The sequence below is a fragment of the Diadema antillarum genome, unplaced genomic scaffold (assembly GCF_040938485.1).
Source record: "Diadema antillarum isolate AM-2024a unplaced genomic scaffold, OU_Dant_1.0 seq00000497_RagTag, whole genome shotgun sequence".
NCBI classification, from domain to species: domain Eukaryota; kingdom Metazoa; phylum Echinodermata; class Echinoidea; order Diadematoida; family Diadematidae; genus Diadema; species Diadema antillarum.
The window spans coordinates 135,395-162,813 of NW_027271456.1; the positions used below are offsets into that span (position 1 = coordinate 135,395).

Here is a 27,419-nt window from a genome sequence, read left to right on the forward strand (position 1 = left end):
TACTGTAGCCCTTTAAAAGGCGAATAGTCAACTCTCTAAAAAAAATCGAGTGAAAATTTTCACTCTAAAAAGAGTGAATACAAAAAAGAGTGAATTTCGAGTGAAATTGGAGTGAATTTTGAGTGAAAATGCTCATTTTCACTCATTTTGGAGTGACGTCAGGGATCACTCCAAAATCTTCGAGTGATCCCTGAGGTCACTCCAAAATGAGTGAAAATGAGCATTTTCACTCAAAATTCACTCCAATTTCACTCGAAATTCACTCTTTTTTGTATTCACTCTTTTTAGAGTGAAAATTTTCACTCGATTTTTTTTTTAGAGAGAATGGCTTAGTTTGGGAACCGATTCTAGACTTTTATAAAGTTTCCTTTTCTGTTTTGTCCATTGCTGCATAATAATCTTCTTTGTATTCAAACATGTTTGGAGTGTTCTCTGTGGTGAGAGTAAGTTAAAATCAACTTTTTGCATCCACCTACTGATCACTGAGATGAACTGATTGCTTCAGAAAGAATCTTTTAGCTTCAATCACGAGAATTGCAATGGTGTTCGACTGCTTATAAAACGTTCGGGGTAATAATTACACTGTATTTTATAATTTTACAAAAGTCAAGGTGATGTAGATCATGATCATGATCATCATCATCTTTTTTCATGACATATCTCACGCAACTTTCTCTTTTCTTTTCTTCTTCACCCAATCACTTTTGTCAGATATTCTATTTCACTTCTTGGAAAGTATTAACATCTGCTGTACCTCTCGAGTAAGTTCAGGGTTCAATCTTGCGTGGAGAGAAAACTTACTGGAAGAGGTTGGGTGTTATAAACTGGGTGAGTTTAATCTCGCCTGGAGAGAAAACTTACTGGAAGAGGTTGGGTGTTATAAACTGGGTGAGTTTCGAAATACGTGCAAGAAAAAGAATATGGGCAATTCCGCAGTTAAGTGGACATGACATGGATAAAAGAAATGTGCATCTTTATCTTACTCCTTAATTTAGGTATCAACTAATGCCATGGATATTCATCAATCATTAAGGTCTTTCAAATTCACTAGATTTTATTTTTCGTATTTATTGATTTTGCGAGATCTAAAACCATCATCTAAAATGTACATGTGGGGCTGGGGATGCTTAAGTTCACTTAAATGCAAATTACAGTGGGTTCCTTTGAAATTGTTTCCTCAAAGTTTTGCTAAAGGGTAAAGGATGAATACATTTAAATACTCCAGAAGTCATGTGACATTTTGTCAATTACAAAAGAGTGAAATGACCTGCGGAATTACTCCGGACAAATGTAACGTTACTAACCGTAACGTTACTAACCATGCTTTTGGGGGTCTAGCTAAAAAATTATTGGTTGAACTGCTATAAAGATTTGCATGAACATTTGTCATGATGCAATAATTGAAATTAATGCAACACTTTGTTTGAAGTAACTTGAAATTTTGCACGCTTTTTGTTACAAGACATTGATTTTTTTTGTCATGTCCTTTTTTCGTAACGTTACTAACCAGCCCTTTAAGTTGCCATAGCAATTCTAATATTTCTTGGATTGTCTTCATTCTTTTCTGTATCATAAACATGGGAAGGATGAATATGTTTTTGACATAATTTTGACTTGAAATGAATAAATGGTAATTAAAATTTTTGTAGTAAAAACAAATATCTAAATTTGTTCAAATGTAACGTTACTAACCGCGGAATTGCCCATATGATGTTTCTTGTGGAGAAGAGGTGATCACAGAATACGTCATTCATCATTTTATCACGTGATCGCTTTACACTGTTTTCCAGTGTCTTTAAATGTAAAAAATTACTTTCTAAGTTTGTGACGTAGCTTATGGGAATTTATTTGATAAAGACGAGAGTATTTGTATATTTGACGTATCTAAAACTGATGTTACATAATATTGTCGTCATATGAATAGTTTGCGAGGTCAATAAACGTTTTAGTGTGCAAGACGGAACTTCGGGTCTACCAACACCCACTTACAAAATGTCACATACTACTTTATCTCTCCCTCACCCCGTACAAAATTCAGATTTGGTAGGCCCTATATGACCCTTGCCTCGCTTATATCCAACCTCTCTTACTCCTTACACTAAACACAAGGATGGTGACCTGTCAATTACAATAATACTAATCTAAGCATGTTGACCAAATGAATTATGAAAATATCTCATTTATATTTTGCTTACAAGATTTTGCACTACAGCATAAGTTCTTTAATTTTATATTGAATTCATATTGCTGGCTGAAATCAGTTCCATGCCGTTACTGATGTTTGTATTATACAGTGTAGCTTCAAATTAAATTCGCTTTGAATTATGTCTCGTCTAGTCTTGCACGACAAGAACACAATTCTATCAATCTTGGTATCAATTGTGGTCAGACAACCACCAGATTATCCTGTTCTCTCTCTTTGACATCTATAGAATTTCATCCAAGTAGCTGATACTACCCCTTTTAGGTGTCTCATTAATAGATAAGAAGAAATACTGATTTGCATAATTATGATTTTTCTTGAATCAGTGAAAACGGCGTACGGTAATTTGGAACTTGTAGTGATGTGGCAACACTAGAGGGCGCTGTTCCATGAAGCCACCCAGAGCCTTCCAGGCTCTGAAGCCACCGCAGTTGATTGCTCCCTTTTACACATTAATCTTTTTTTTTTTTCAGCACCTCATCGGAGTAGTAGTCTGCTGATAAAGACCTTTTCTCTCACTCTGTTAGAGTCAAAGGTAAGAGTTGGGTTTGAGGAATGTGATATGCAGTGATGTTTGACTGAAACAATATGGTGCATTGTCACTTTAAATAGAACAGGATTTTTTTCTTTTTCTAATGCATCATTTAAATGATGTGAAATACATTTGTAATATATCAAAGTGCATGTTTAACGGAAACTTTTTTTGTAAATTACCTAGGCAAGTTGGGCATAGTCTTCTTTTCAAGTGAAATAACCTGTATCATCCTATATATTTCGAAAAATAAACGTTCATTATGCAATGATACATATTTTTGTTTCAGTCCTTGATTCCGGTCAATGATTGGTCTTATGGTGTGTATTTTTTCTGTATGAAGCAATGCTACTACCTCTCCATTCATATATCTTCAACACTACAATAAATTGTAATCATTGGTCCTCTTCCTTTTTTTTTTTTCTGTGATAATCTGCATCCCACTGTCACTATTTCTTACTGTAATTCTTGTGTGAACTATTTTAGATACAACCATTGATACCACCACATACTTGATATTGGAAAATATGATGTTGAAGGTGCTGATAACAGTAATGGTACAGTAATAAACATACACATTCCTTGTTAGTCAGACATTAGTTACTTAGTTAGTCACCTAGATTGTTTTTTGTTTGTTTGTTTGTTTGTTTATTTTTTTTTTGCTTGCTTGCTTGCTTGGCTATACATTATTTGCTTGCAAGAATCTGGTAAGCTCCCTTGCGACAATACACTGCACGTTCTAAAGCTCGTCATCCTCTTACATTGTGAAACACTTTATTACACCACAAACTACCTGTATACAATACCTGCATAGTCGTATACAAGGCATTAAAAGCAAAGAATTCACAGCCACAAATACCAAGATTCAGTTGAAGGACAAATCTTTATTCACAAGGTAAATAGAAGCATTATCATATAATGGTCTTTAACACACCAACAGGAACATAGAGAACATTCACAAAATGTTTCATTTTTAATTCTTTTAATTACCATTCTCTTTTGAACAGCAAATGACATTTTATGACATTTCCATAAACAATGTCAGGACAATGAGAAAAATATGACTTGAAATATATAGATATATGTGAAGACAAACAATACACAGTGATCAATATTTCTACATTTTGCACTGTATGCCATACACCAATGTCAGCACAGTTACCATTTTTACCAAAAAGTAACGAAAAATGTAAAAGCAAATTGATAAAGTTCATTACAATGAAACAATGGACCCAGAAAGATTCCAACTATGAACATCTGACTTGGTTGCTTGGACAAGTCAGAAAAAAAAAAAATCTTTCCACAACTAACCCTGACCCCAAAATAAAAACATTAGAAGTCCCTTGGTGAAAGGGAAGAAAAAGATCAAAATCTATCATGTGTAATTACTACAACAATCTGTCTCATCTCTTTTGAAGAGTATATGACAGAGATAACTCACACATGACAGAAGAATATATCCAGCTTTTCAAAGAATTATGTACAACAAAAGACTAAGTGACTATTTTTCCCTGAATTAAATTTCCACAGACATGAAAGCAATAAAAGAGTGGCTAGCATCTCGATGTGTGCTAGAAACACTGCATGATATGGATCAAATCTGCCTACTGCAGCAGAAGTCAAAAGAGTAAATAAAACTCATGTATAGGATACATACAAAGAATGGTATATACTCATACACTCATGTTGACAAGGGTTAGATAACACCTGACTTTTATATTGTGAAGTATTTTATCGATATGATGGGTACGATGCCACCAACCCACAGGTGGTAGTACTTCAGCAATGTCATACTAAGTATGGATTACAAGCCACAGTCACAGTGGCAAAAGATTGCAAAGTTTTTGAAGTTTGGGTCACTGGTGTGTGTGCAAGAAAGAAGAAAGAGCACACCGACCAGCAGCTAGTGATTGTGATGTAACAATGCCCACACGTACATAACAATGGCCATGTACTTCGGAAGTACCACCCACAAACAGACGGTGAACTGGTCATGTGACCAACTTTGTGAAGTTTAGATTGCTAGTGTTCACAAAGCCCAAAGATTGAGAAGTTTGGTGGGGGTTTGGGGAAATATCCCTAGATTGTGGGATGTTTTGAGGAAAGTTTCATGAGAAGTCTCGCGAAAAATTTGCTGTCACACTGGCAAAGCTTCAAGATCTTAAAGATTGCGATCTTAAACTTTGCAATCTTTTACCAGTATGACCGCAGCTAATGTCAACTTTGGCAGGAATTACAATCAAGAGGAGAAAGTGATATATTGTATGCTTTTTATAGTTCAGTTTTTTAAAATATGTCTTATAGAAAAAAAGAAGGTGAAATGATTGATCAGACAATTGTATGAAAGGAGACAGTTTGATCAGCAATAACATTTGCAATGTACATGCACATACCAATTCATCCTGCATGAAATGTTGTAGCTCTGTCTTGGTGAAACACAAAGAACAACATACATTTCTGTCCTATGAATAAAAGTGTTTCAAGTACTTTAAAGGTTGAATCCAGCTCTCAAACTAGACCTTGGTCTTTCACACACACACATCTAGGGAAGTACGTCAAGATGCGCATATAAAGAATAAATGTACATCTGTTTCTTTCCTTTTTTAATGACTTCCTGTATTTCCAAATGTAGATTCTTGGTACATGAAGTATTTCAATCGACAGTTTTGATAAATCCCTCAAAAGTAAATAGAAAAACAACAGACTTGGTCTCATTTCCACTGAAAATATTGCAAATTTCACGACACTCCTTTGATAAGTTCTTGCATTATAACCTCACAGAATCAAGCTTTCATAGATGCATGTTGTCCATCCTACATTCATAACACAATTAAAGGGAGAGTGTAGAAAGCTAACCTTACATTGTGATACTGTCAGGGTGAAATTTCAGTTTCCAGCACCTTGACTAGAAATGTCTGCAATATAAGGCAATAAAAAAGACATATAATACAGCAGTAATTTAAGAAGATGAATGACTAAGCATGACATAAAAGATTGAGGCATACCCTCAGCATTCAGAGGTCTGTGACTAATCAATACACACTGAGACAGAATTGAGCAAACTTACTCAAATACAACTTTCTCTTTTGTCTGCAGATTTCAGAATGTATAAATTTTCACATATATTTCTTACTTCATCCAGGGTTAGCCAGTGAAGGATTTTAGTCAAATCATATCTCAGAAAAATGAAACAAATGGGCAGGGGGGGGGGGGGGGGGGATTGTAGGAGCAATTTAACAGATATCAGCATTACTAACAGTTTAGAATGATAACTGGGAGCACACACTGACTGCTATGACTGGTGTGTCTAGATAAAAGAGAAGGCAGGAAAAAAAAAGACACATAGTTAGAGGTGATTCGGTGGGATATCCTTGTCATAATGATAATATGTTCTTCTTTACCCAAGGTAACCTCTTCAGTGTTGCCACTGCTCTACCAGAGGGCCCTGCCATTATTATTACCCTAGCGTTGCCAGGTACCCATTTATGCAGCTGGGTTGAGAGGGACACAGTGGGTAAGAACATCTTGTCCAAGGATGTAAGCACTGTGCGGGATTTGAACTTGGGTCCTCCGATCGAGAGTCGGAAGTCTTATCCACTATGTCACAGCACCCCCAATAATCACTCTTCACTGAATGCCTTTGTTTATGTGATGGAGTCGCATATGATATGCCCATTAAACACACAAATACGTGATTTGACTTCCCTAACTCACTTTGAACTACCATACTTTCGAGACTCATATTACAGAAGACCTCTGAGCCTTCACATAATACATGTCGCATATTGAGGGATTTTGTTTTTCTTCGTAAATCAATTTTAGTACACAGTGTATAATAAAATCATTTCATTGTGAATTCAATCTTATTGTAGATTCTCCTGGAGGTCAGCTCTGAATCAACATTAACAACATTATGGGGAGAATTTGACCAAAATTACATCATTTAATATTGGAAATAATACAAAATTGCTGAGGATGGCATATCAGATTGAGGGCAAAAAAGTCTTCTAATGTTGGAGTCTACCGTACATCCAGGGAGACATAAGAAAGTGTTACAAAGTATTCTCAGCGTATCTTCAGCATACTCAGGGAGAAAAGTTTCTTGTCTTACAAGCTCAAATAATTACAGTTTATTAAATGCAAAAAAAGAAGAGTTGACAGTGAAATGACTGAGCTAGTAAGCCTGAGGTATTTTTGATTTTGCACCACATCATAAATGGTTAGTAACTCATTCACATCTTCCTGAATAGACATACCAACTCCCTACAGACTTTCACTGATTTCTTGCATTAGATAGAATTGTCTCTTTCCGCTACCAACAAACCTGTTCTTCTGAGTACATCACATTTTTGATAGCCATACAATTGATTTCCTTTATGTATGGCTCACACTAAACATGCCTGGCTAAACACATCTTGGCTGCCACAAATTCTTCTGATCATATCTTAAAGGACAAGTTCACCTTCATAAACATAAGGATTGAGAGAATGCAACAATATTAGTAGAACACATCAGTGAAAGTTTGAGGAAAATTGGACAATCGATGCAAAAGTTATGAATTTTTAAAATTCTTGTGTTGGAAACGCTGGATGAGGAGACTACTACAGCTTGTGAGTCATATGCGTACAACAGTATAGAGAAAATGTAAAAGAAAATTCAACATATTTTCACTTTTTTCGCATAATAAAAGAGCACTTGACTTGCCTCTTTCTAAAGGCAGGGGGAATAATATTACCCATAACATTTGTCGGTAACGAGTCAGGGGAATGTGTATTTTTTTCAAAAGATGGAATTTTGTGAAATTCTCTTTATATTTTCCTTATATTGTTGTACGCATGTGACATCTAAGTTATTCATACACTGCAGTAGTCTTCTCATCCAGCGGGTACTGTACAAAAACTTCAAAAATTCATAACTTTTGAACGGATTGTCTGATTTTCCTCAAACTTTCAATGATGTGTTCTACTTATATTGCTACATTCTCTCAATCCTTATGTTTATGAAGGTGAACTTGTCCTTTAAACTGTACTTGCTCTATCAACCAAACCAGAGTGACACACTTCATAACATAACATGTGCTGACAACTCAAACTTAGAAATTGTCAATAATACCATAGTCTTGTTGGAGACATAAACAAAAAATTAACATAAAAATCTTAGAACAAACGTCAACGAAAGATGTGATCAAGTTTGCAAAACGAAAGAAAATGTGTTGTAACATAGTAACGTAATAGACATGAGACTTTGCCCATTCACAGGTCTAACTCCTTTTCATTTCACTCCTTAACTGATCACAGAAACAAACTATCTTTGTTTCTCTAGAGTGATCTTGTTCTTGAGTAGTACAGACCAAAGTTCGAAGGTCAAGCAGTGACCTCTATATGAGGTAGTTGTCAAAAATTGTGCACTGATATGGTACATCAGTCATCTACTCTTATATTCCCTCTCTATAGATGATCTAGGAACCATTGACAAATGCCCACTCCTCTAGAACACACCACAAACTAAACTGAGCTACATAATCCACTGAGTAATGGCTTACCAAAGTCATCAACAGTCAAACACTACTGTAAAAGTGGATATTTTTGTGTGACTAATTTTTTGCACTTGGCTGGGTAAGAAGAGTTTGGCATGTCTTTAATTCCACGGAATAAAGAAACCAAGTGTAGGAACAAATGACAAGCAAAAATATTTGCATGCTTTTATTTTCGCGCTAGTTTCTGGTTGTGCGAAATGCGCAAAAATTTTAACACCGCGAAAATTTCCACTTTTACAGTATCTCATCATTTGGTCTCATCCTACCAGACCTGGCCTATCCCAACTTTGATGAGAAAACCAGACCTAAAACTCAATTTGCTTAACCCTAGTCTTTAGTTCAAATCTTCAGTCCTGAGACCACAATGTAACTCTAATCCAAATCCTAATCCTAATCTACACACCTCTAAATCCCAGTTGTGCGCCGACACATGAAAACATTAAGACCAGAAAGGATAAGCCCAATTTGCAGTGTGTGAATAACCACCATCACTAACAACTGAAGCACTTCACAAAATGGACTGGTAGACGTTAAGGCAATCACATGTAGCTGTATGCCATTAACTTGGCATAAAAATAGATGTATCAGTCTATAGTTCATTCGCTATACAAAAAGTCCCTGCTTTCAACATTTCACATATTTTACACTGTGACAAGGGAAAATAAGTGAATGTTCTTCATCATAACTACCCTTGTAATGTAACACACATGAATTATAAAATGCTGAAGTCATTGAATGCTGTGAACAAAGGCTATGTGCTTAGAAATGCAAAGCATACAAGATATGGTGATATGTACATACCAAGCCCATACTGACAGATTTGACAATATTCATTTTCTAACAAGTAAAAACATAAAAACCATTCAGAGTCGGACAACACTAAATCTTTCCTCACGATTAAACCACACAGTGGAATATATTCTTGGTGTCAGCAGAAACTACTGCATCTCACTATAAACACCATTTAATTTCACCTCCCTTGGAGGGAGCATGAAATATTTTGGTGTCATCACAGAAATGATGACCTTTGACCTTTGAGCTCATTTGGACTTGAACTGATGGAACCATAGCAGGTAAGTACCATCCACAATCACAATTTAGTTCACTAACACACCTCCTAATCCATAATATACAAAAAAAAAATTGTTTGGCAAAGAGTTGATATGTGTGAGTTGATTATTCAAGGAACAAAGTGAGACTTTAAGCCCAATATTTCAGACAAAAGTGACAAGAATGGAATAAAGCCTCTTTGTGAGGCAAGGTATTTAACATGCCATAAAAAAAAAACCCAACGAACTAAATTGTCAAAATAGATCACAGCTGTGATTACTGCACTTGTCACAGACCAAAAGTAGTCATATGTGGATATCATTAGCCATTGAAAATCCAGTTCATCAGATTTGAGACAGAAAAGGTAACATTAAAAAAAAAAAAAAAAACCACTCCCATACTCTTTCTAAAAATGACTTTTTGATGTTTTTTTTTTTTTATGTAACACATTTTGATCAGGTACAAATGTAAGTTAAGGCCAATTAATGATATTGTCAGTTCATAGTTTTGTATCATTTTGACAAAAAATACTCTATTTCAAGAAATTTCAAACCTTCCTGTCTATGTGTAGGCCAGCTAAAGGATGGGGAGAGAAAAGGTGAGTTGTACATATTACAGTATATGCCTAACGACTATTTGCACCTGCAGAGAATGCCGACACACATTTGAGTACGTGGGAACATTATGATTTTGTTCTATTTATAATCAGTATTTACAGAGGAACCTGAATGCCTTTAGATGTTGCATCTTAAACCTAGACTCATGATCCTATAATAAAATATGCGTAAAATGCGTAAAATCAGTTCGCTGTAAAGTATAGGTGTTCAAACTGTGGAGGAGTAGACACGAATTGCTGACACACTTTTTGACTGACAGGAAGATGACTTACTAAGTGAATAAAACACCTTTTAAAGACATCAATATTTGTTTGTTCTTCTTATAACACATTTGTCCTTGACATACTTACAGTGAACAGTACAGGACGGATGGTAATGAAGTTCCTGAAATATGCCTTCGAGGAAGAGTGCAGTGTAAACATATGTCTACTGAAATGTGTCAACATACATGCAAGTTCTTCTTCATACCTCACCAGTATCTCACCTTCAGTCCAGGGTCCTCCAAACAAACCAACAGCTATGATCCTACCATTTGAGAGAAGAATCATGACAGCTTTGTGATTCCTAATGACTATTTGCTACTTTCACACAATCAGGTGTACATGCTCTATAAAACCAGATATTTTTTAATGCATGAAACTTTTGCAAAATTTGCAAAGGAGCCACAATTCAAATATTAGTAAAATGCACAAGAAATTTTTTGTCTGCACAATCCAGTACATGTGACACGCTCTTTCATTTTTGGATGGTTGGCAATTTGCAAAAGTTTCCTGCCGCCAATGTTCCTAGTTTGACAACAATCAAGACATCTTCACCTTAGTAATAAAGTGCACTCTTTCTGTAAATGTTTTTTTTTAATGTACATAACAGGGAGTTAAGGGGTGAGATTAATCCAGCAACGTAGTACTTATTTCAGATTTGTGATTATTTTTTTTTCTAATCTTTTGGCAAGAAGAATATTCCATGCTATTCCCACACATTTCAAGATACAAATAAAGTATTTAGTGGATGAAAAGAGTGCAGTTTATCTTTACAACCATTCACTTGTAGCAACTGTGACAAACTATTTGAAGCCTACGTACCTGGGACTCTTATCACCTACTTGGGTAGTGGCTTCTATGTCTTGTATGGGAGAAGCAAATTGGATGACTACAAATTACAGATCAAGATATGAACAACCCAGCAACTCTAACACACAGCCTTGTAAGCTTGACATGACAGTATCTAACAAGGGACAACAAAGGCAAGTAAAATTAAAAGAAAAAACTGAAATCAGGGGAGTTTCAACTTTTTTTAATTTGTATTTTCTATAATTCTAGAACCCTGCTGCATAAAAACATGCAATCAAACATAAGTCAGAAAAAATGAGTATTCAGAAACTTATGTTTAATATTCCAACTTATGTTTGATTTCAACTTTTATGCAACAGGACCCAGGGTAGTGATGGGTCCAGTCAACATTCCAAATATTTCCCTGCTTGAGTGAAAGAATAGTCTCAACATCAAGACCCAACTAATACTCTTTTCACCCACTAAAAGGGATCCCTGTTTTAATGGAATTGTCCTATAGATGAAATGCATATCAGATGGCAGGTGAAGCCATATATACAAGCACTGCCTCCATGCCTTTGAGACTATATATCACTATATTTCAAGATTAATATCATACTTCATGACCTTAAATGGCAAAAGGAATAAAAAAAAAATAAGTATGGCTATCTTCCCTTCTATAAATATTGTATAAGCTGAGGAAAAGCTGATGTTTTTACGGTAAGATAGATAAATGTTTCACTGCAAACTGATAGGATACATTAAAAAACAACAAAATCCTTGCTGTCTATAATATTTCAGATTATGTAACTGGCAAATAAAAAAGACCCACTTTCTCAGCAGGGCAGTGTTTTTACTCCTTGGCTATTACTGAGTTGTGTGTAAGCTGGATTCATGATATGAAATGATAAAACAAATAATAGCCACTCAGCACTGAAGCACAGTGACACTAGGTTGCTTGACGCTGTAGCAAATGAAGCCAATTGCTTTTATGCATGAAAGTAAAATATGAGCTAAGAGAACTGGTATTACATCAATGTCTGCTGGTATCGCAGGGCGGCTGTCAATAACCTCTTACATTTAGTCTTAATATCTGACCTTTGAACACAACTGCCCACCTCAAAAGATGTGTATGACATATTATTTAGTAATTCAAAATTTAACGCTCAGTAAGTGCCAGCTTAGAAAGATCAGAGGTTCACAACAAAACACATAGCTCTAGGTGTAACACTGAATTGCCTCAGTTTGAAATCTGATGAACACAACCCTGTGGGATCCCTGATGAAGGAGGAACATGGAATAGACATTGATGATGGGTGGTAATCATTTGTGGGGGTCTAGTGATTCTTATGATACCAATACAATGGTGCAGTACAATGCACCATTGCTCACTGTAATCTACAGGAGGATGTCATACAAATCTAATATCAAAATAGTTTTGGATCTTTATTTTTCTTAAAGAGAAAGAAAAAACATTTAATAACCAAAGCCAGCTGATGATTAGATTCTCGGGTAAATATAAATGACCAAACATGTCAATATTGGTTTGTTCTCAGTACTGCTCCATCTCTTGCATTCAAGTGTCTGTATACTCTTCTCCGAGAATCACCCAAATCTCATCAGATGACGGAAATAACCAATCTAAGACACTCACACTGAAACACAGGATAACATGTGTAATGACTTGGATATTGAGGGCTCATATCCTCATGAACCCAAGTGAATGATGTCAAAGCATGCGAGATGCATACTATACTTACGGGCATCGCCAGCGTTCAAGTCGTTCTCCCTGGCACACGACGATGTACCCTTTTACTATTTGCTTGTCAGTAGGGACCAATCAAAATCTCCTTACAGCCCTGTCTCTCCTTAATCTCTAAAATTCATGAAATGTGATTACATTTGGCTCTTACAACTATAAATTGTCATTCTACATGTGTAGCCATTTCCTTAAACATTTTTTATACACCAAATTTCTCTCAGTATGACATGAAATATATTGCAATCAAATTGTATATGCAAGGTCTCAACAGTGTACAGGTATGTTCCTAGCATTAAATATTGCATCTATCACGCAAAACTATCTGGTAAACTAGTGACCAGTGAAGAGAGGATTATTGTCAGTCATAGAAAGACAGTCAGTCGGTTTGTTGACAGAATTTGGTTGTTTCTAACAAAGTACGTAGGTCCCCTGATTATTACTACGACGGATTTTAGTTCTTCCAACAAACTTTACCACCAAAGAATCAACTGGCACAAGGCAGTAAGACTACTGACTTTAGTTTGAGTTTTATCATCTTATGGTTTGTTTGTTTGGTTGGCTGACTGCATTCTTATGAGATTATTCAATCAGATTGTCATCTACATAGAAAGACCAGCTTCTACAGGATATATGTATTTCAGGTTGATATGTGATAGATTCTGACTCCATTACTTACTACCAAGATTCCTCCATACGTCATCCACTGAAGATTGCTCGTAATAAAATATTTCAGTCTATGTTCAAACTACGATCATCGCTGCTTGGCAGGATGAAGCACAGGACAAGACAGTCTGCACAAATCTTGCTGACTGGAGAAAACTTGAGTGAAATCCTAGAGATCTATAACATGTATGCTAAACTAGTACGTAAACTGGCCTTCATATATTTCATTTTCTGAGTTGGCATGGCAACAATTGGCACAATTTGATGAGATGCAAATTAACACTGATCTAACCAGTGGACACAATTTCAGTTTAAAAAGATTTCCCTATATATGAGGTCTAGGATATAGGCTTATCTAATACACTCATACAGGATGGCACATCTACCAGTATGGGAGGAAAGTTTATTGGCTTTTCCTTTTGCCCCTCCCCCTTCCCCCCCCCCCCCCCCCCCCCTCCCCGAAAAATGGATTCCCCCAAGGAGATCCCCTCTTTCTGCTAGAATTACAGCAAATTCATCAAATAAACCAAAGTTCATTTGTACTTTCAGTAACAGTCAAATATGATTAAATCATCTACCTGAGGACAATACTGTTTTGTTTCCTTCTAAAAGTAATAGATTTTACCTTTAAGCTGGGAAGGTAATCAATACCAGTAAACAGGAAGGATGAAATAGTACATATTAAGAAAAATCATTCAAAAATTGTTACACAATAATATGAGAAGAGGCAAGAGAGGTGAAACAAGAAAAAAAAAAAAGTACTTCATCACACAAAGTTGCAGGATTCTAGACTACTACACTATTTTGCCAATGAAGTAGCATTACATGAACTATGGAGGTATGTAGGATTGAATACAGACTTCTTCACCAAACACTTTATCTTGGCTCAAGGAGGCCAAATATAACGATAACATTTCTTCATACATAGCGAGGAGCAAATTTCCAAGAGGTTAGTAACATCAAAAGATTTCATCTGTCTACACCACTAAATCCAATCAGAATGGAAATAAATGCCACCCTAATTTTGGTGAAACCATGCCTTCAACTAAGGGTATCTCTTGTCATAACAGATACAGCCCATGAACCAAACCAGACTCACCCATACTATTATCTCTCTCCATTTGCTCAAATACTGGAAAACCTTGAACAAAATATAAATTTTGAAATGCTGGATAAAACAAAAATTATATTCACAGATTTTCATGGTAATATCATTAATTTGATGTCTGAGCTCTGAGCTATGCAAGTGAAGATAGCATTTCATATGAATGGAATTGTTTATAAAATTAAAGGGATTGTATAATTTTGGTTGAGACCTGACTTCAGATTTCTAACACTTTTTGGAGAGATAATGAGAAAACATGAAAGAGCATGTAATTTCAAGAGGGATACAACATTTATTTGATGAAAACTGGTTTTGAAATGGCTGAGATATCCAAAACAGAGCAACCTCAATAAACCGTGTGACCCATCTTTTATTAGGAGCACTTTGTTTTTTAATACTTTTTGGATGTCTAAGCCATTCCAAAACCAATTTTCATCAAATTAACTTTGAATTTCTTTTTGAATGGTAATAATGCACTGAACTATTTAAAAAGTGTTTCTTGGTATCTCTCTAAAAGTTACAAGCCCAATCCTCATCTCCACCATTACTATAGTATCCCTTTAAAAGGTTCATGCTGTAAATGGAGTAGCATTGTTTGTAAACAGCTTACCTTGTCACCTTGTTTGATTGCAAAACAGCTTAAGTACCATTCTCAAACATTAAAGTCAAACCATCATCAGAAAGAGCAAAATATAACCTTCCCACAATAGGTTAAAGATAGGTATGATTGATAGGCATAACAAGGAACATTTTTGAAGATGTGATTGAAAATATCGCATATTTCGTAATCATTCTTATTATCGTTTGGCAGGTTTTCACTGCAAATATCTCAAATTGACAAGAATGGATTTAACTCATTTTGCTATAAAACTCATGTATTCTCAAAGGCATATTTGGGTTTCCTGACAGTCAAACAATGATTCTCAGAGTGCAGACTTCAGTCATTCCTGAGATCTACCAAAGTCAAGCTGAAGCTGAGGGCCCAGCTCAATGATTCAGTTTAACCCACTGAAGATGAGTCAAGAGTATACTCGAGCAAGTTTCTATGGGAAATGGGTGTTGTACCAAAATCAGCCCATCCTCAATGGGTTAAGGGTTAGTTTTAAAGAAGGACTTAATTCATATCTTGGGAAAACCCTCCCCTTCTAATAAGAAACCTCAGAGTAGACTCCCTCTCCAAGTCTGAAAATGATCAATTAAGTCCTAATCATTCAAGTCTACACAAGTTGTCATTGACAAAGTAACCATTCATCAAAGCAGGAAGTTAGTCAACACACTGACAAACTCACTAAAGACTAAAACAAATCTTGACATCAGGACTTCATTAATCTAGTCATGTTTTGAAATGCCCATTGTGTTTGACACAACCCCTTAGGTTCACTCCATGTATAAAGGGTGTCTATAGATGTCCATGGCGGTGGGTGATTTAGAAGAGCTGGCTCTAAATTTCTACTGAGCTACATTATCAGTTTTCCTGCCCTGCACATTTGGGTCACACCCCAACAAACTTCACAAGGCCTATACATGCACACACTGAAGGATTGTTCATTGGACATTTAAAACACATGGCTCATGACCTTTGACCTCAAATCTCACTCGCAAACATCCTGGAAAATTGCGTTTTTGTGTCACTGCACAAAATGGATGTAAAGTGCACAGGATATGACAGTATCTCCTCTGATCCATGGCTAGAGAGATGTGGTCCTGTTCACATACAGTATACCACTGGTCACATCGTCACATCCTTTTGAAGAATGGTGACAGTAGTAGACAGTGATAGTAGTCTATGTCCAAGCAAGCGGTCACTCCCTCTAGACCAGGCAGTGTGGCTGTATTCTGGTGTCTGCTTCCTCTTTGATAATCACATTGTTGAAGACTGGAGGGGTGATCTCTCTCGAGGCTTGCTGTGTCAGCTCACATATGGTGGGAGGTAGACTTGTTGCTGATGCGGTTGCCGCGGCAACAGTTGCTGCTGCCTTCTTTCTACTGGTCTGGACTAGGTCCTCTTGTTCCTCGTTGCTACACGTTGCCCCGTCTCCGTTGCGCCCCCCATTACTGAAGGCGCCGAGGTCGTAGACCTCCTTGTAGAGCTCTGGCATCGGTAGGTTGTTGCTGCCCAGCTTGAGACGGATGATGAACTGGTTGTGGAAGTCGTCGACGGTCCGGAGCATTGGCAGGAGCAAGAGGCACTTAGCAAACATGTGCGGGTCTGAGCGGTGGTTGCGCATTATCTCCACTCTCAGAGCTTGTAGGAGGCGCGCTTGGATTCGACTGACACTGATCACATCTTGGAGACCCTCTCGATCTAGTGGTGGGGGGGGGGGGAAGAGAGAGAGCAGTGGCTTACACAGAAGGCACATGTTTAGACAGGTCTTAAACAATGTCACCTACACCATGCCTCCATTTTGGGGCATTCTTGGTTTTCTTCAGGAATGGCTGCATCTTCTATATCAGAGATCTCTGTAGTCACAGCAAGAATTCTTTCATCGATCACCAACAAAAAGCAGACAAATCTTATTCTTAATTCTGCTAAAGAGGTTATTTGTTTGACTGCCATTATATACCCACAAGCAGATGAAGGAGAGAAAAAAGAACAAAGTTTGATAAAGGTATAAATACCTTTTAAAGACATGTTAGGAAAATCAATTTGAAAGTAAAAGAACAATCATGAATGTTGTCATAATTTTTCATTTCAAAGTACAGTAAGAGTATGTAAGCTCTTTCTGCAAACACCTTGGGTGTATACCTCATTTCCAATTCACTCCAGATTATTATTAAAACTGCTGCAAAGTGGCTGAATAGGGGTGCGTTCGAGCACTCTAACATGAAGCAAAGCAAACTGAATCAAAGCATACCGTACAGAACGACAACTTACAGATGTCCCTAACAAAGAGAATTAACTCTCTGCATTATGACATGCGTGCATGTTACACACATTCTTTGCATGCAAACTTTTGGTACGCTTTTGGCACCCTTTTGGAGCACCTCGGGAAGTGGTAGACTTTTGGCTCGGTTCAGCTCCGTATGGTACAACTTAGAGCATTTGAGTGCTCCTTAAAGGGACTGTACAGTACTGATTGAAGTGGGGATTCATGCTTTAAGTGAGATAATGAGAAACCTCTTATGAAATATGAAAGAGCATGTAATTTTAAGAAGGTTTCAATGTTTATTTGATGAAAATTGGTTTTCAAATGGCTGAGATAACGTATCAAAAAAAATGTTAATAATAAAAGGCGACAGGCCACGCCTTTTATTAGGATCTCTTTATTTCACCTTGTTTTTGGATATCTCAGCCATTTCAAAATCGATTTTCACCAAATAAACTTTTGATACCCCTCAGAATTGCATGCTCTTTGACATCTCATAGAGTGGTTTCTGAATATCTCTCAAAACGTTAAAAGCTAAATCCTCACCTCAACCAGAACTGTACACACCCTAATAACTCACCATCAGCAAACAGAACAACAGCGGAGAGAAGAGCAATCTCAGATTGTGTCAGTCGCAGCCTCATGTGAAGACGCTCGGCAAACGTGTAGATGCCCTGGTAGAGCTCCACTGGCATGAACTTCATGATGTTAGCCTTAGAGATTCGGATCTCTTTGTTGAGGACGAAGGCATCGTAGAGGATGAGTTCTATGGAGTCCTGAATGGTGAGGATTTCAAAGAGACCTGACTTGACCAGTACCATCTGGTCCTGTTGAGTTAGGAGGGCAAAACCTGTCAAGAGAAAGAAGTGAGGAATATTGCCTTTAACATTTGACATAACTCAAAGTCCATAGAGTACGGAAATGTGCTGCCACAGCCATTTACTGCCATGGAAATTATTATTATTATCATTATTATTATTATTATTATTATTATTATTATTATTATTATTATTATTATTATCATTATTATTATTATTATTATTATTATTATTATTATTATTATTATTATCATTATTATTATTATTATTATTATCATCATTATTATTATTATTACTACTACTACTATTATTATTATTACTGTTTGTATTATTATTATCATTTATTCAGCTTTCAGTCACAAATATCAATATTACACTATTCAAAATCAAAACACAAAATGGGTTCTAAACAATCTCAGGTAGCCTGAAGATCTGTGAACACAATGGTACATACAGTGTACTTTGGTACTCTACAAGCCTGTCAAACCTGGCATTAAACTCTTATACTTAATATTCTGCAATGTTTCACACATCTGGCTTGATGCATGAAGGAACAATATTCTATGTTTTGTGTCTCTACAATAGAGATGAGACCAAAGAAACTTGTTGAATATTCCTTAAGTCTTCATGGTTTTCATCTAATCATCTAAATCATTATCAACAAACAATTTGGTCATCTTTGCATACACACTGTCTGCTTCATGCTGCACTTCCATCAAACATGTTGAAGGTTGATTATGAGCACAGACTTCTATCATTCCTCATTGTCAAAGACATCTACAGTCTCACTGCAACAGACATGAACTTTTGGTTGGAGGGAGGTTTGACCTCTGACCTAGAGTGGCATTGGTGGCATCAAACAGACAGGACATGGGTCTATCTATCTATCTATCTATCTATCTATCTATCTTTCTCTCTATCTATCTATCTATCAATCTATCTATCTAACTATCTATCTATTGATCTATCTATCTATTTATCTGTCTGTCTTTTTATGTATGAATGTATGTATGTCTGTATGCACGTGCATATGTATGTATCTATCCATCCATTTATCTATCTATCTGTTAATCTACCTATCTATCTATTTATCTATCTATCGATCTATCTATCTGTCTATCTATCTATCTATATATCTATCTACAGTATCTGTCTTTCTATGTAGTATGTATGTCTGAAGGTATGTTTGTATGTATCTATCCATCCATCTATCTATCTACCATTTAACTATCTATCTATGCATCTATCTATTATTTATCCATCTATCTATCATTTTATCTATATCCATGCATTTATCTACCTTTATGTATTCATTACCTATCTATCAAGTATCCATCTATCAATCTTATTTCTATGTATGTATGTATGTATGTATGTATGTATCTATGTATCTATCTATCTATGTATCTATCTTATTTTTATCTATCTATCTATCTATCTATCTATCTTATTTTTATCTATCTATCTATATCTGTCTGCATGCACTTATCTACACTGTACCTCTGCGTACATTTGTATTCATCTACCTATCTATTTCAATATCTATCTACTTATCTATCCATATCCATCTCCATGCATTAATCTACTTCTATGTATTCATTTAATATCTATCTTAATATCTATCATATTTCTATCTATCTATCTATCCATCTATCTATCTATCTGTAAGCATTTATCTACAGTGTACATGTACCTCTATTTACATTTGTATTAATCTACCTATCTTTTTCAATATTTATCTATTTATCTATCTATATCTATATCGTATGCATTTTTAAACCTGTATGTTTTCATCTTCATATACCTATCTATTCATCTATCTCTTTCTCTATCTATCCATCTATCTTTCCACTATCTATCCATCCACTTATCTACCAATTCCAATATCGACATCCATCCATCCACGCACCTCTCTATCTATCCATCTACCCATCTATCCATCCATCCATTTACCTACACGTACCCATTCATCCATACATTTATCCATATTTATCTATTACCAATCTATCCATCTATCCATCCATATCCATCAACCAATCTATCTATCCATTCATCCATCTTTACAAGTGTATCTAGCTGTCTGTGGTAAACAGGCCCAAAGGCCCTAACTCAATCACTTCCTAGCCAGACAATGAAATCAGCAATGCAAACAAGTCTGAAAATGCTCTAAAGAGTTTCACTGCAGGCTTTATCCTTCATTTTTCTCATGTAGTCACAGATCAGCTAACCCAGAAGACATTTCATGTACAATGAAGAAATAGAAATGACTTGTAGCAAAAGACATTTCTCTTTATTCAAAGTATGCAATCTTGTTTGATGCTTGCATTTGTGTCAGAAAAAGTAAAAGTGATTACAATGGATAAATGAGCAAAGCTGTATCCATCAGAACACTATACTGCCTCAAGTATCGTTATCAATTAATTAAATCTACTGAAAAAACAGAAACACTCGCGGCATGAAACTTTTGTAAAGTGGAGCTGACGGCCATTTTTGCAACATGAAACTTTCACGAATTTTGGATCATATAGAATTGAAGAGTGCACTACATGAACTGGACAGACACAAACTTTGGAGTACATTTAACTTTTGTGAACCTTAGCTCCATGAGAAAATTGCAAAAGTTTTATGCATGCCAGAACGTACGGTTTGACAGTATCCCGTGGCTTTAGTAGTGACCCAGACAGCGATCTACATGAAACATGTTTGTTGACCATCACAGTGAATTCTATGACTATAGGGGTACAATCAATCTTCTGTCTCACAAAGAAAATCATAGTAAGGTGTACAATGTTTCACTCGCTACTGCTTAGCTTCGTCAGGTACAATGAGGCACGTCTTGTCATACTTAATGAAGCTCAGCAGTAGCGAGTGAAACGTCGTACACCTTTAATACTATGATTTTCTTTGTGAGACAAAAGTTTAATTGTACCCCTATCATCATGAAACATGTTGTTACTATCTGTACATGGTGATGATGGAGTTTCTACACTGATCTTTCTACTGAAGCTCAGTACATTGGAAGGACAGAAAGCATCTACTAGTTGCTGTAGACGACAAACCTGGTATATGTTTACAAAAGGTGACGATCCTCTTGATGTATGCTGCCAATGCTTGTGTGACAACGGAGCACCACATCTGTATCCCATCCATACCTACAGAGGGCGCAATTCAGTCAGGGGCAAAGAAAAATCAGAATGCTTCAACAGACCACATCTCCAAATGTTCATAACTAAAGTTATGACTGGCCATAAGACAACAACAACATCCAAGTAGATTTCAGAGTTTTAGCTTGTTGCTATGGTTACCAATACTTTGGGACTTGGAATACAGATTTACAATGAATTGAGCTGCTTTCAACAAAATATGCAAAAGTCCCTTAATGTAATATCTAATGGAATTAAATGACAAAAACATGCACCATTGCAGACACATTCCTGAATTCTAATTCCTGCCAGCATATTAACCAGAAGAGGACGAGTCCCGAGTATACTCGGGCAAGCGTCTATGGGAAATGCGTGTTGTAGCAAAATCAAACCATCCTCACTGGGTTAAGCAGTCAAACCAGTCATCTTCAAGTTAAACTGCCTGTTACCTATCTCTATTCGTGCTCTGGAAGGGGTGTGACTTCAATCCAAAGCTTATTTCATTAGATACCTCCCATGTTGAGAAAGTGAATCCTGCAAACAAAGTCCATTGCACTGCTCAGAACAAACAGCATAAACAGAAGACCATAGGTAGTGTGCATATTGGTTAGCTTTCCTTTTTACACATCTTTCTAGAGATTAGTTTGTGAACAGCGCCACCACGTGAGTCCTACAAGCATAATTAATAATCTTCACTCTCGTGTTGGTTTGCTAAGTCAGATTTCAGTTGTTGCCATGGTTACTATGGCAGGTTTATCTTCCACATCACTGGACCCTGAAATCTCCCACAAACTGAAGACACACCCTATGACGCACACACTAATATCAGGTGCACCTCTTTCAACATACTCAGTAATTGCACCCCTTAAATGCCTGCCTCCAATATACACTTGTAACTTAAATGTAAAACATACAGGCAGTTCCCAGAATGACTCAAAATTAATCTTCCATCATTTGAAATTTGCTTTGATTAAAATACAATATACTGAAAGGGTCTACTTAGAAACTTGTCTGGCTGATGTGATTTGCCAAAATGAATTGTTTGCAGCATTTTGAGATAAAAAGTGTACAAGAATTCAGATTGTAATGCACAGCTTTTATTCCTGAAGAGCCCTCGTGCACACTCGGTAGTGGGTAGGTACAACATGACGTGTTGATTGGTGCCTTAGCAATCGTTTCCCAAGAAGTGACATGCGATTCACTCTTGCTTGTAAATTTGACGAATACTGCAACAGCAATACTGCTTCAGTATCCGTTAAAGTTACTACTGCACTATCATGATTCGTCAATTATCAATAATGATTATTAATCCATGATAAGATATGTTCTCAGATTGCAATAACGTTGAGATACTTTTTTGACTAATATTTTGCATTTTTATTGCTACCCATCTGATATTGTGTTATGACATTTCTTTCAATAATTTTTCATGCATATGTGCCCACTTTAGAGCAAAAGTGGACAGTTTTTGCATGATTATGGAAACTGTGTTTTACCTCAAATTATCCGAGAGTGAGATTGCAACTGCAAAGATATTTCAAGTTTGCTTTGCAAGGAATACCAAGAAATACCACAAGGGATATCAAACAGTTTGATTGCCTGGTAGACAACTTTGCATGGGGAGAATACATTGAGATGATGATTATAAACTTTTGGTACCGAGTCTGGATTATTCCGAGCTAGTAGCCACTGTGGTACATTCATGCTTCACGGCTCAGGCTCAACATACCTTAATCGTAGTCATGGTAACAATGGACTCACCATCTATTGATAACCGTTCCGTTTCCATGGCAGCCACCTCCGCATCTTTCACCCATCTACCTTCCCTAAAGTCATCAAATTCAGGCTTCACAGTTGAGATGATCCGGGGAAAGAATGAGAAAAATGTGTGATTTTTTTATTGCAGTAATTTCATTATGCATGGTTCTTGTAATCACAAGACTTGTGGAGATTAACATACAGCAGCCCATCACCTCCCACTTACAGAATATATGACATAATTATTACAGATCAAGACACCTTCATAGTCTTTCCAAATGTTCTTTGTGACAAAGTATAATTTTTTTTCTTCTAAATTTGCATATCCTGTGAAGATGTCCATCAAAGAAAAATAAACATCTTCTTGACTGCTAAGGAAAAACCATTTGATTCCTATTGATACTATCATCTTTTTTATTTACCCAAGACAGGAACATTCTTGTTTCTTGTCCTCTTTTTAAAAAGATTTCAAAGAACAAAAAGACTTCATTTAAAGTCTACAAATATGTTACTAAAAATGGCAGAATATTCAACAGTTTGCACAATATACATGAAACAGAATTTTTATTGAGAAATAAAAAACCTCAGGAAAATTTCATCTTTGTGATCATGATGTTTTTCTTCTTCTTCTTCTTCTTCTTTTTTTTTTTTTTTGGGGGGGGGGGGGAGGGGGTGTCAAATGATCAGCTTGAGCTACAGTTAGCTCTTTCCTTTGTCCTGGAATCTTGAGTCTAAAATCCTCATCTCCTCTCAAATCACGCACACAGTAATTAAAAATTTCAAGTCTTGAATCTTAACTTTTCCTACATCATATAAGTGAAAAGAATGTCATCATGCACTTTAATATCCACACATCATAAGCTGTCACTGTCCAAGTCTAAATACAACAGAATAGATGCCTATAAAGGAAGATTAGATGCAGGAGCATTACCACGCATTTTTTTTTCTTTTCAACTGACCAGTCCAGAGTGCGGTCAATGCATGGATTAATTTTTAGTTTATTAACAAATAAGGCCATAAAAATGTCAATCATCACCATTAACTCAAGAATGCAACACAATTTACTGTCAGCTTCTTTTTCTGAAAACACCACGGCATAGCAATCAATTGAATGGAAAAGGAAAGAAAAAAAAAGAGAAAGAGTTTAGAAATGGAAGGCATGGTGGGAAGAGCTCACTCACATAAGACTTTGCTGTGCTCTGATGAGCCTCTCTGACCGCTGTGATCATCTCCTCCGTCTCACTGTCCACTTTGACGTCCTTGAAGGGGTCAAAGTCTTCGTCCTCCTTGACCTCTTCATAGATGTAGGGTTCAATGTCCACAAACTCTGTCTCCTTCTGTTTGTTGGGAATCCTTCCGATCCTCACAGCTGATGGGGGAAGAAAGATAGAACCAGTGATTGACATCACATTAGACTTTGTCCCAAAGAAACTTGCAGGGGCCAGATTTGAGTTTGCTACAAGGCAAAGTAATGTATGCAATCTTTGTTTACTATGCCTTTCTAAAAGCTCTCATTGGCAAAAAAAGATATGAGACATGGTGAGTCTACATGTAGCTTCAATCCAATCATAACATTCCCCTTTCAGAACCTGTCAGAGATTGTTATTAACCCATTGAGGACAAGTCCCAAGTATACTCAGGCAGGTGTCTATGAGAAATGTGTGTTGTAACAAAATCTGACCATCCTCAACAGATTAAGGTGAACTTGAATAAATAAACAAGCGAAGGATAATGAATGTCTTCATAAAGGCAAGATGTGTGTGTGTGGGGGGGGGGGGTAACCTCACGTGGGTTGCTGATGATTGCTTACTGGTTCCTACCATTCTCTACCCTTCACATTTCTATCACTAGACACCTGACCTTTTGGAATGATTCTCACCATTTCAAACTACCCAAGAAAAACGTTTTACTCCTCTCCCACCAGAAAACTGACATTTATCCCAAACCGGGCTCTTCAAGCCAGAACGATTTCCAACTTGGCTGGGTTGTAAGCATTAGGGCTTTGATTCCACTTGGCCATGACTGGTCATGGTATCAGAGAGACCAAGAGGATATCCAATCATGTTAACCCATTTGAGGACAAACTGATTTTGCTATAACACAAATTTCCAATAGACATCTGCCCGAGTGTACTCAGGACTCCTTTTTCAAAGGGTTAAGGATGATCAGTACCAAGTTTGGCAGCTCATATTTATAAAAGAGAAGATGAGTAGCATTTCAGTTTGGCTCACAGAGTAGGTGTATACTTGTTTTACATCTACCAAAGATTAATATCAAATTACAAACTTTATGTCTCAAGAGCTAACACATGCGACCACCCTGCAATACCATGAAGCTTTGTCAATTCTTAATGCCATCAGTCATTAGTCTACCACACAAATTTGGCTCTATTGGTTTTGGATCTACAGAATATGCTGCAAAATCTTAGACTGGTCAACAGGACCTGTCTCTTGGAAAGATATCCCAATTCTCATCGGAAGGACCCAAGATCGCCTCCTTCCCTGGTTAATTACTTCCTGCCACATTTAGTTCAAATCTACCTTGTGGTTGGAAGAACATGGAAATGTAAAAAAAAAAAAATAACAACCAAAAGTTGCTTATGACATACATTGAAAAGTAGGCAGTGTATGGCAGTAACAGCTAACTTGAGACTCTATACTTTATCAGAAAAGAAACATTGAAGAAATAAACTTATCTATCCAAAGGGGGTGCTATCTATGTCAATATTTCCATATAAAGCACCTCCCTGGATAGTATCATTAACCCGTTCCATACTGAATTCTGAAATCCCTATATAGTTGATACACAGGCCACCAGGTTCCTGTATGTAACATGTCATTTGGAATCACTCAACACACTCCTACAGCCCTTAACTTTCTTGTTTATTTCTTTTTGTTGGAGCTAAGTTTGTGTTGTGTATGGGGGAGGTGGTATACGTGTACTTGTCTGCGTTTATTATGTTGTATAACTTGTATATGTTATACTCCATGTAAATATGCTACATCTTGCCATATACTGTAGTGTATTGTGTAAAGGGGCCCCGACCACAAGCTGTGCTTTACTGTGGTCCCAAACCTATCATTCTGAATTTTTGCAGTTATGTCTTGTACTTTTGTTATGTTTGATTTGGTTTGAATAAACTGAACTGAACTGAACTGAAATGGAGATTAATAGAATTCATTTGAGTCATAAACTGTCATGTGATATCTACACAGGTCACATGACAAATGGGGAAAATAATTTCACATCTTCAAGAGATAAGGAGCCTTACTTTGATTGCAAATGTCTTTTTAAAGGCATGTACCATGGAATGTATATTTGCCTCGGTATAAAAGCAGAAATGAAGTATGTTCATACTCTGAATAGGAGAGAAGGTGTACAGGATAGCTGGCTGAGGTTAGGGTTAGGGTTATACACCATGTTAGGTTTTAGGGTCAACCCCAGGTTTTTATTACTTTCTGCAAGTCTTTTTTATAATTGTTCCATGGCCATTTGTTATGATCACCATATATTCTAGTAATCTATGGAAAAATTCTATACAAAGATTATGGATATTTGATTCAACATGGAACACAAAGAACTTTCATCACCCTTAGTACTTTATGGAGTGCAATGAGAACTTCTATCATGAAGCAAATTCAACCACTTTTGTCAATTCATTTAACCTCTAATATCAGAAATCTTCCTTAACCCGTTAAGGACAGGCTGATTTTGCTACAACAAGCACTTTCAATAGACAAGCCTCAACGGGTTAACCCATCCAGGAATAGCTGAATTTGCTACTGTAAAACGAGGAATGTTCGCATGCATTTAATTTTGTGAATTTCGCGAGTGCCGTCATTTGCGAAATTAAAATGCATGTGAAAGTTCTTGCCTACACAATATGCATTGGATGCCAATTACAATTCGCGAAAATTTCATAATGCGAGAATGGCCATCAGCTCCAATTCGTGAAATTTTCATGCCGCGAATATATCGTGTTTTACAGTATATCACATATTTCTCATAGATACCTGTCAAAGTATACTCCGGACTAGTCTTCAACAGATTATTAACCCGTTGAGGACGAACTGATTTTGCTACAACACGCATTTCCCATAGACACCTGCCCGAGTATACTTGGGACTCATCCTAAATGAGTTAATCATCTCTGTAAACAGCATGTGGCACCCATCCAACACAGCTGCAAAAATTAAAACTCTATACGTCTATTTGGGCAACCAACATTCTTATACAGAAACCAGGAAGGTTCTACCAGACTATCAGGGATATATTTGTGTTTTACATGTATCTCAAAAGGCAAAAAATACATGTAT

The 27,419-nt window shown here is 36.5% G+C and overlaps 1 protein-coding gene across 1 annotated transcript in view; it reads right to left on the reverse strand.

Annotated features, from left to right (window-relative positions):
• Window positions 1-16,282: 16,282 nt before the first annotated feature.
• Window positions 16,283-27,419, reverse strand: part of LOC139733818 (retinoic acid receptor alpha-like) — a 211,022-nt gene continuing 199,885 nt past the window's right edge. The window contains exons 4-8 of the mRNA XM_071644624.1: window positions 24,285-24,472; window positions 23,107-23,191; window positions 21,262-21,354; window positions 17,965-18,234; window positions 16,283-16,822 (exon numbers count right to left, since the gene is read on the reverse strand). Coding sequence (XP_071500725.1) covers window positions 16,329-16,822; window positions 17,965-18,234; window positions 21,262-21,354; window positions 23,107-23,191; window positions 24,285-24,472 — 1,130 coding nt within the window. The 3' untranslated portion in view covers window positions 16,283-16,328. The remainder of the gene's footprint in view (window positions 16,823-17,964; window positions 18,235-21,261; window positions 21,355-23,106; window positions 23,192-24,284; window positions 24,473-27,419) is intronic.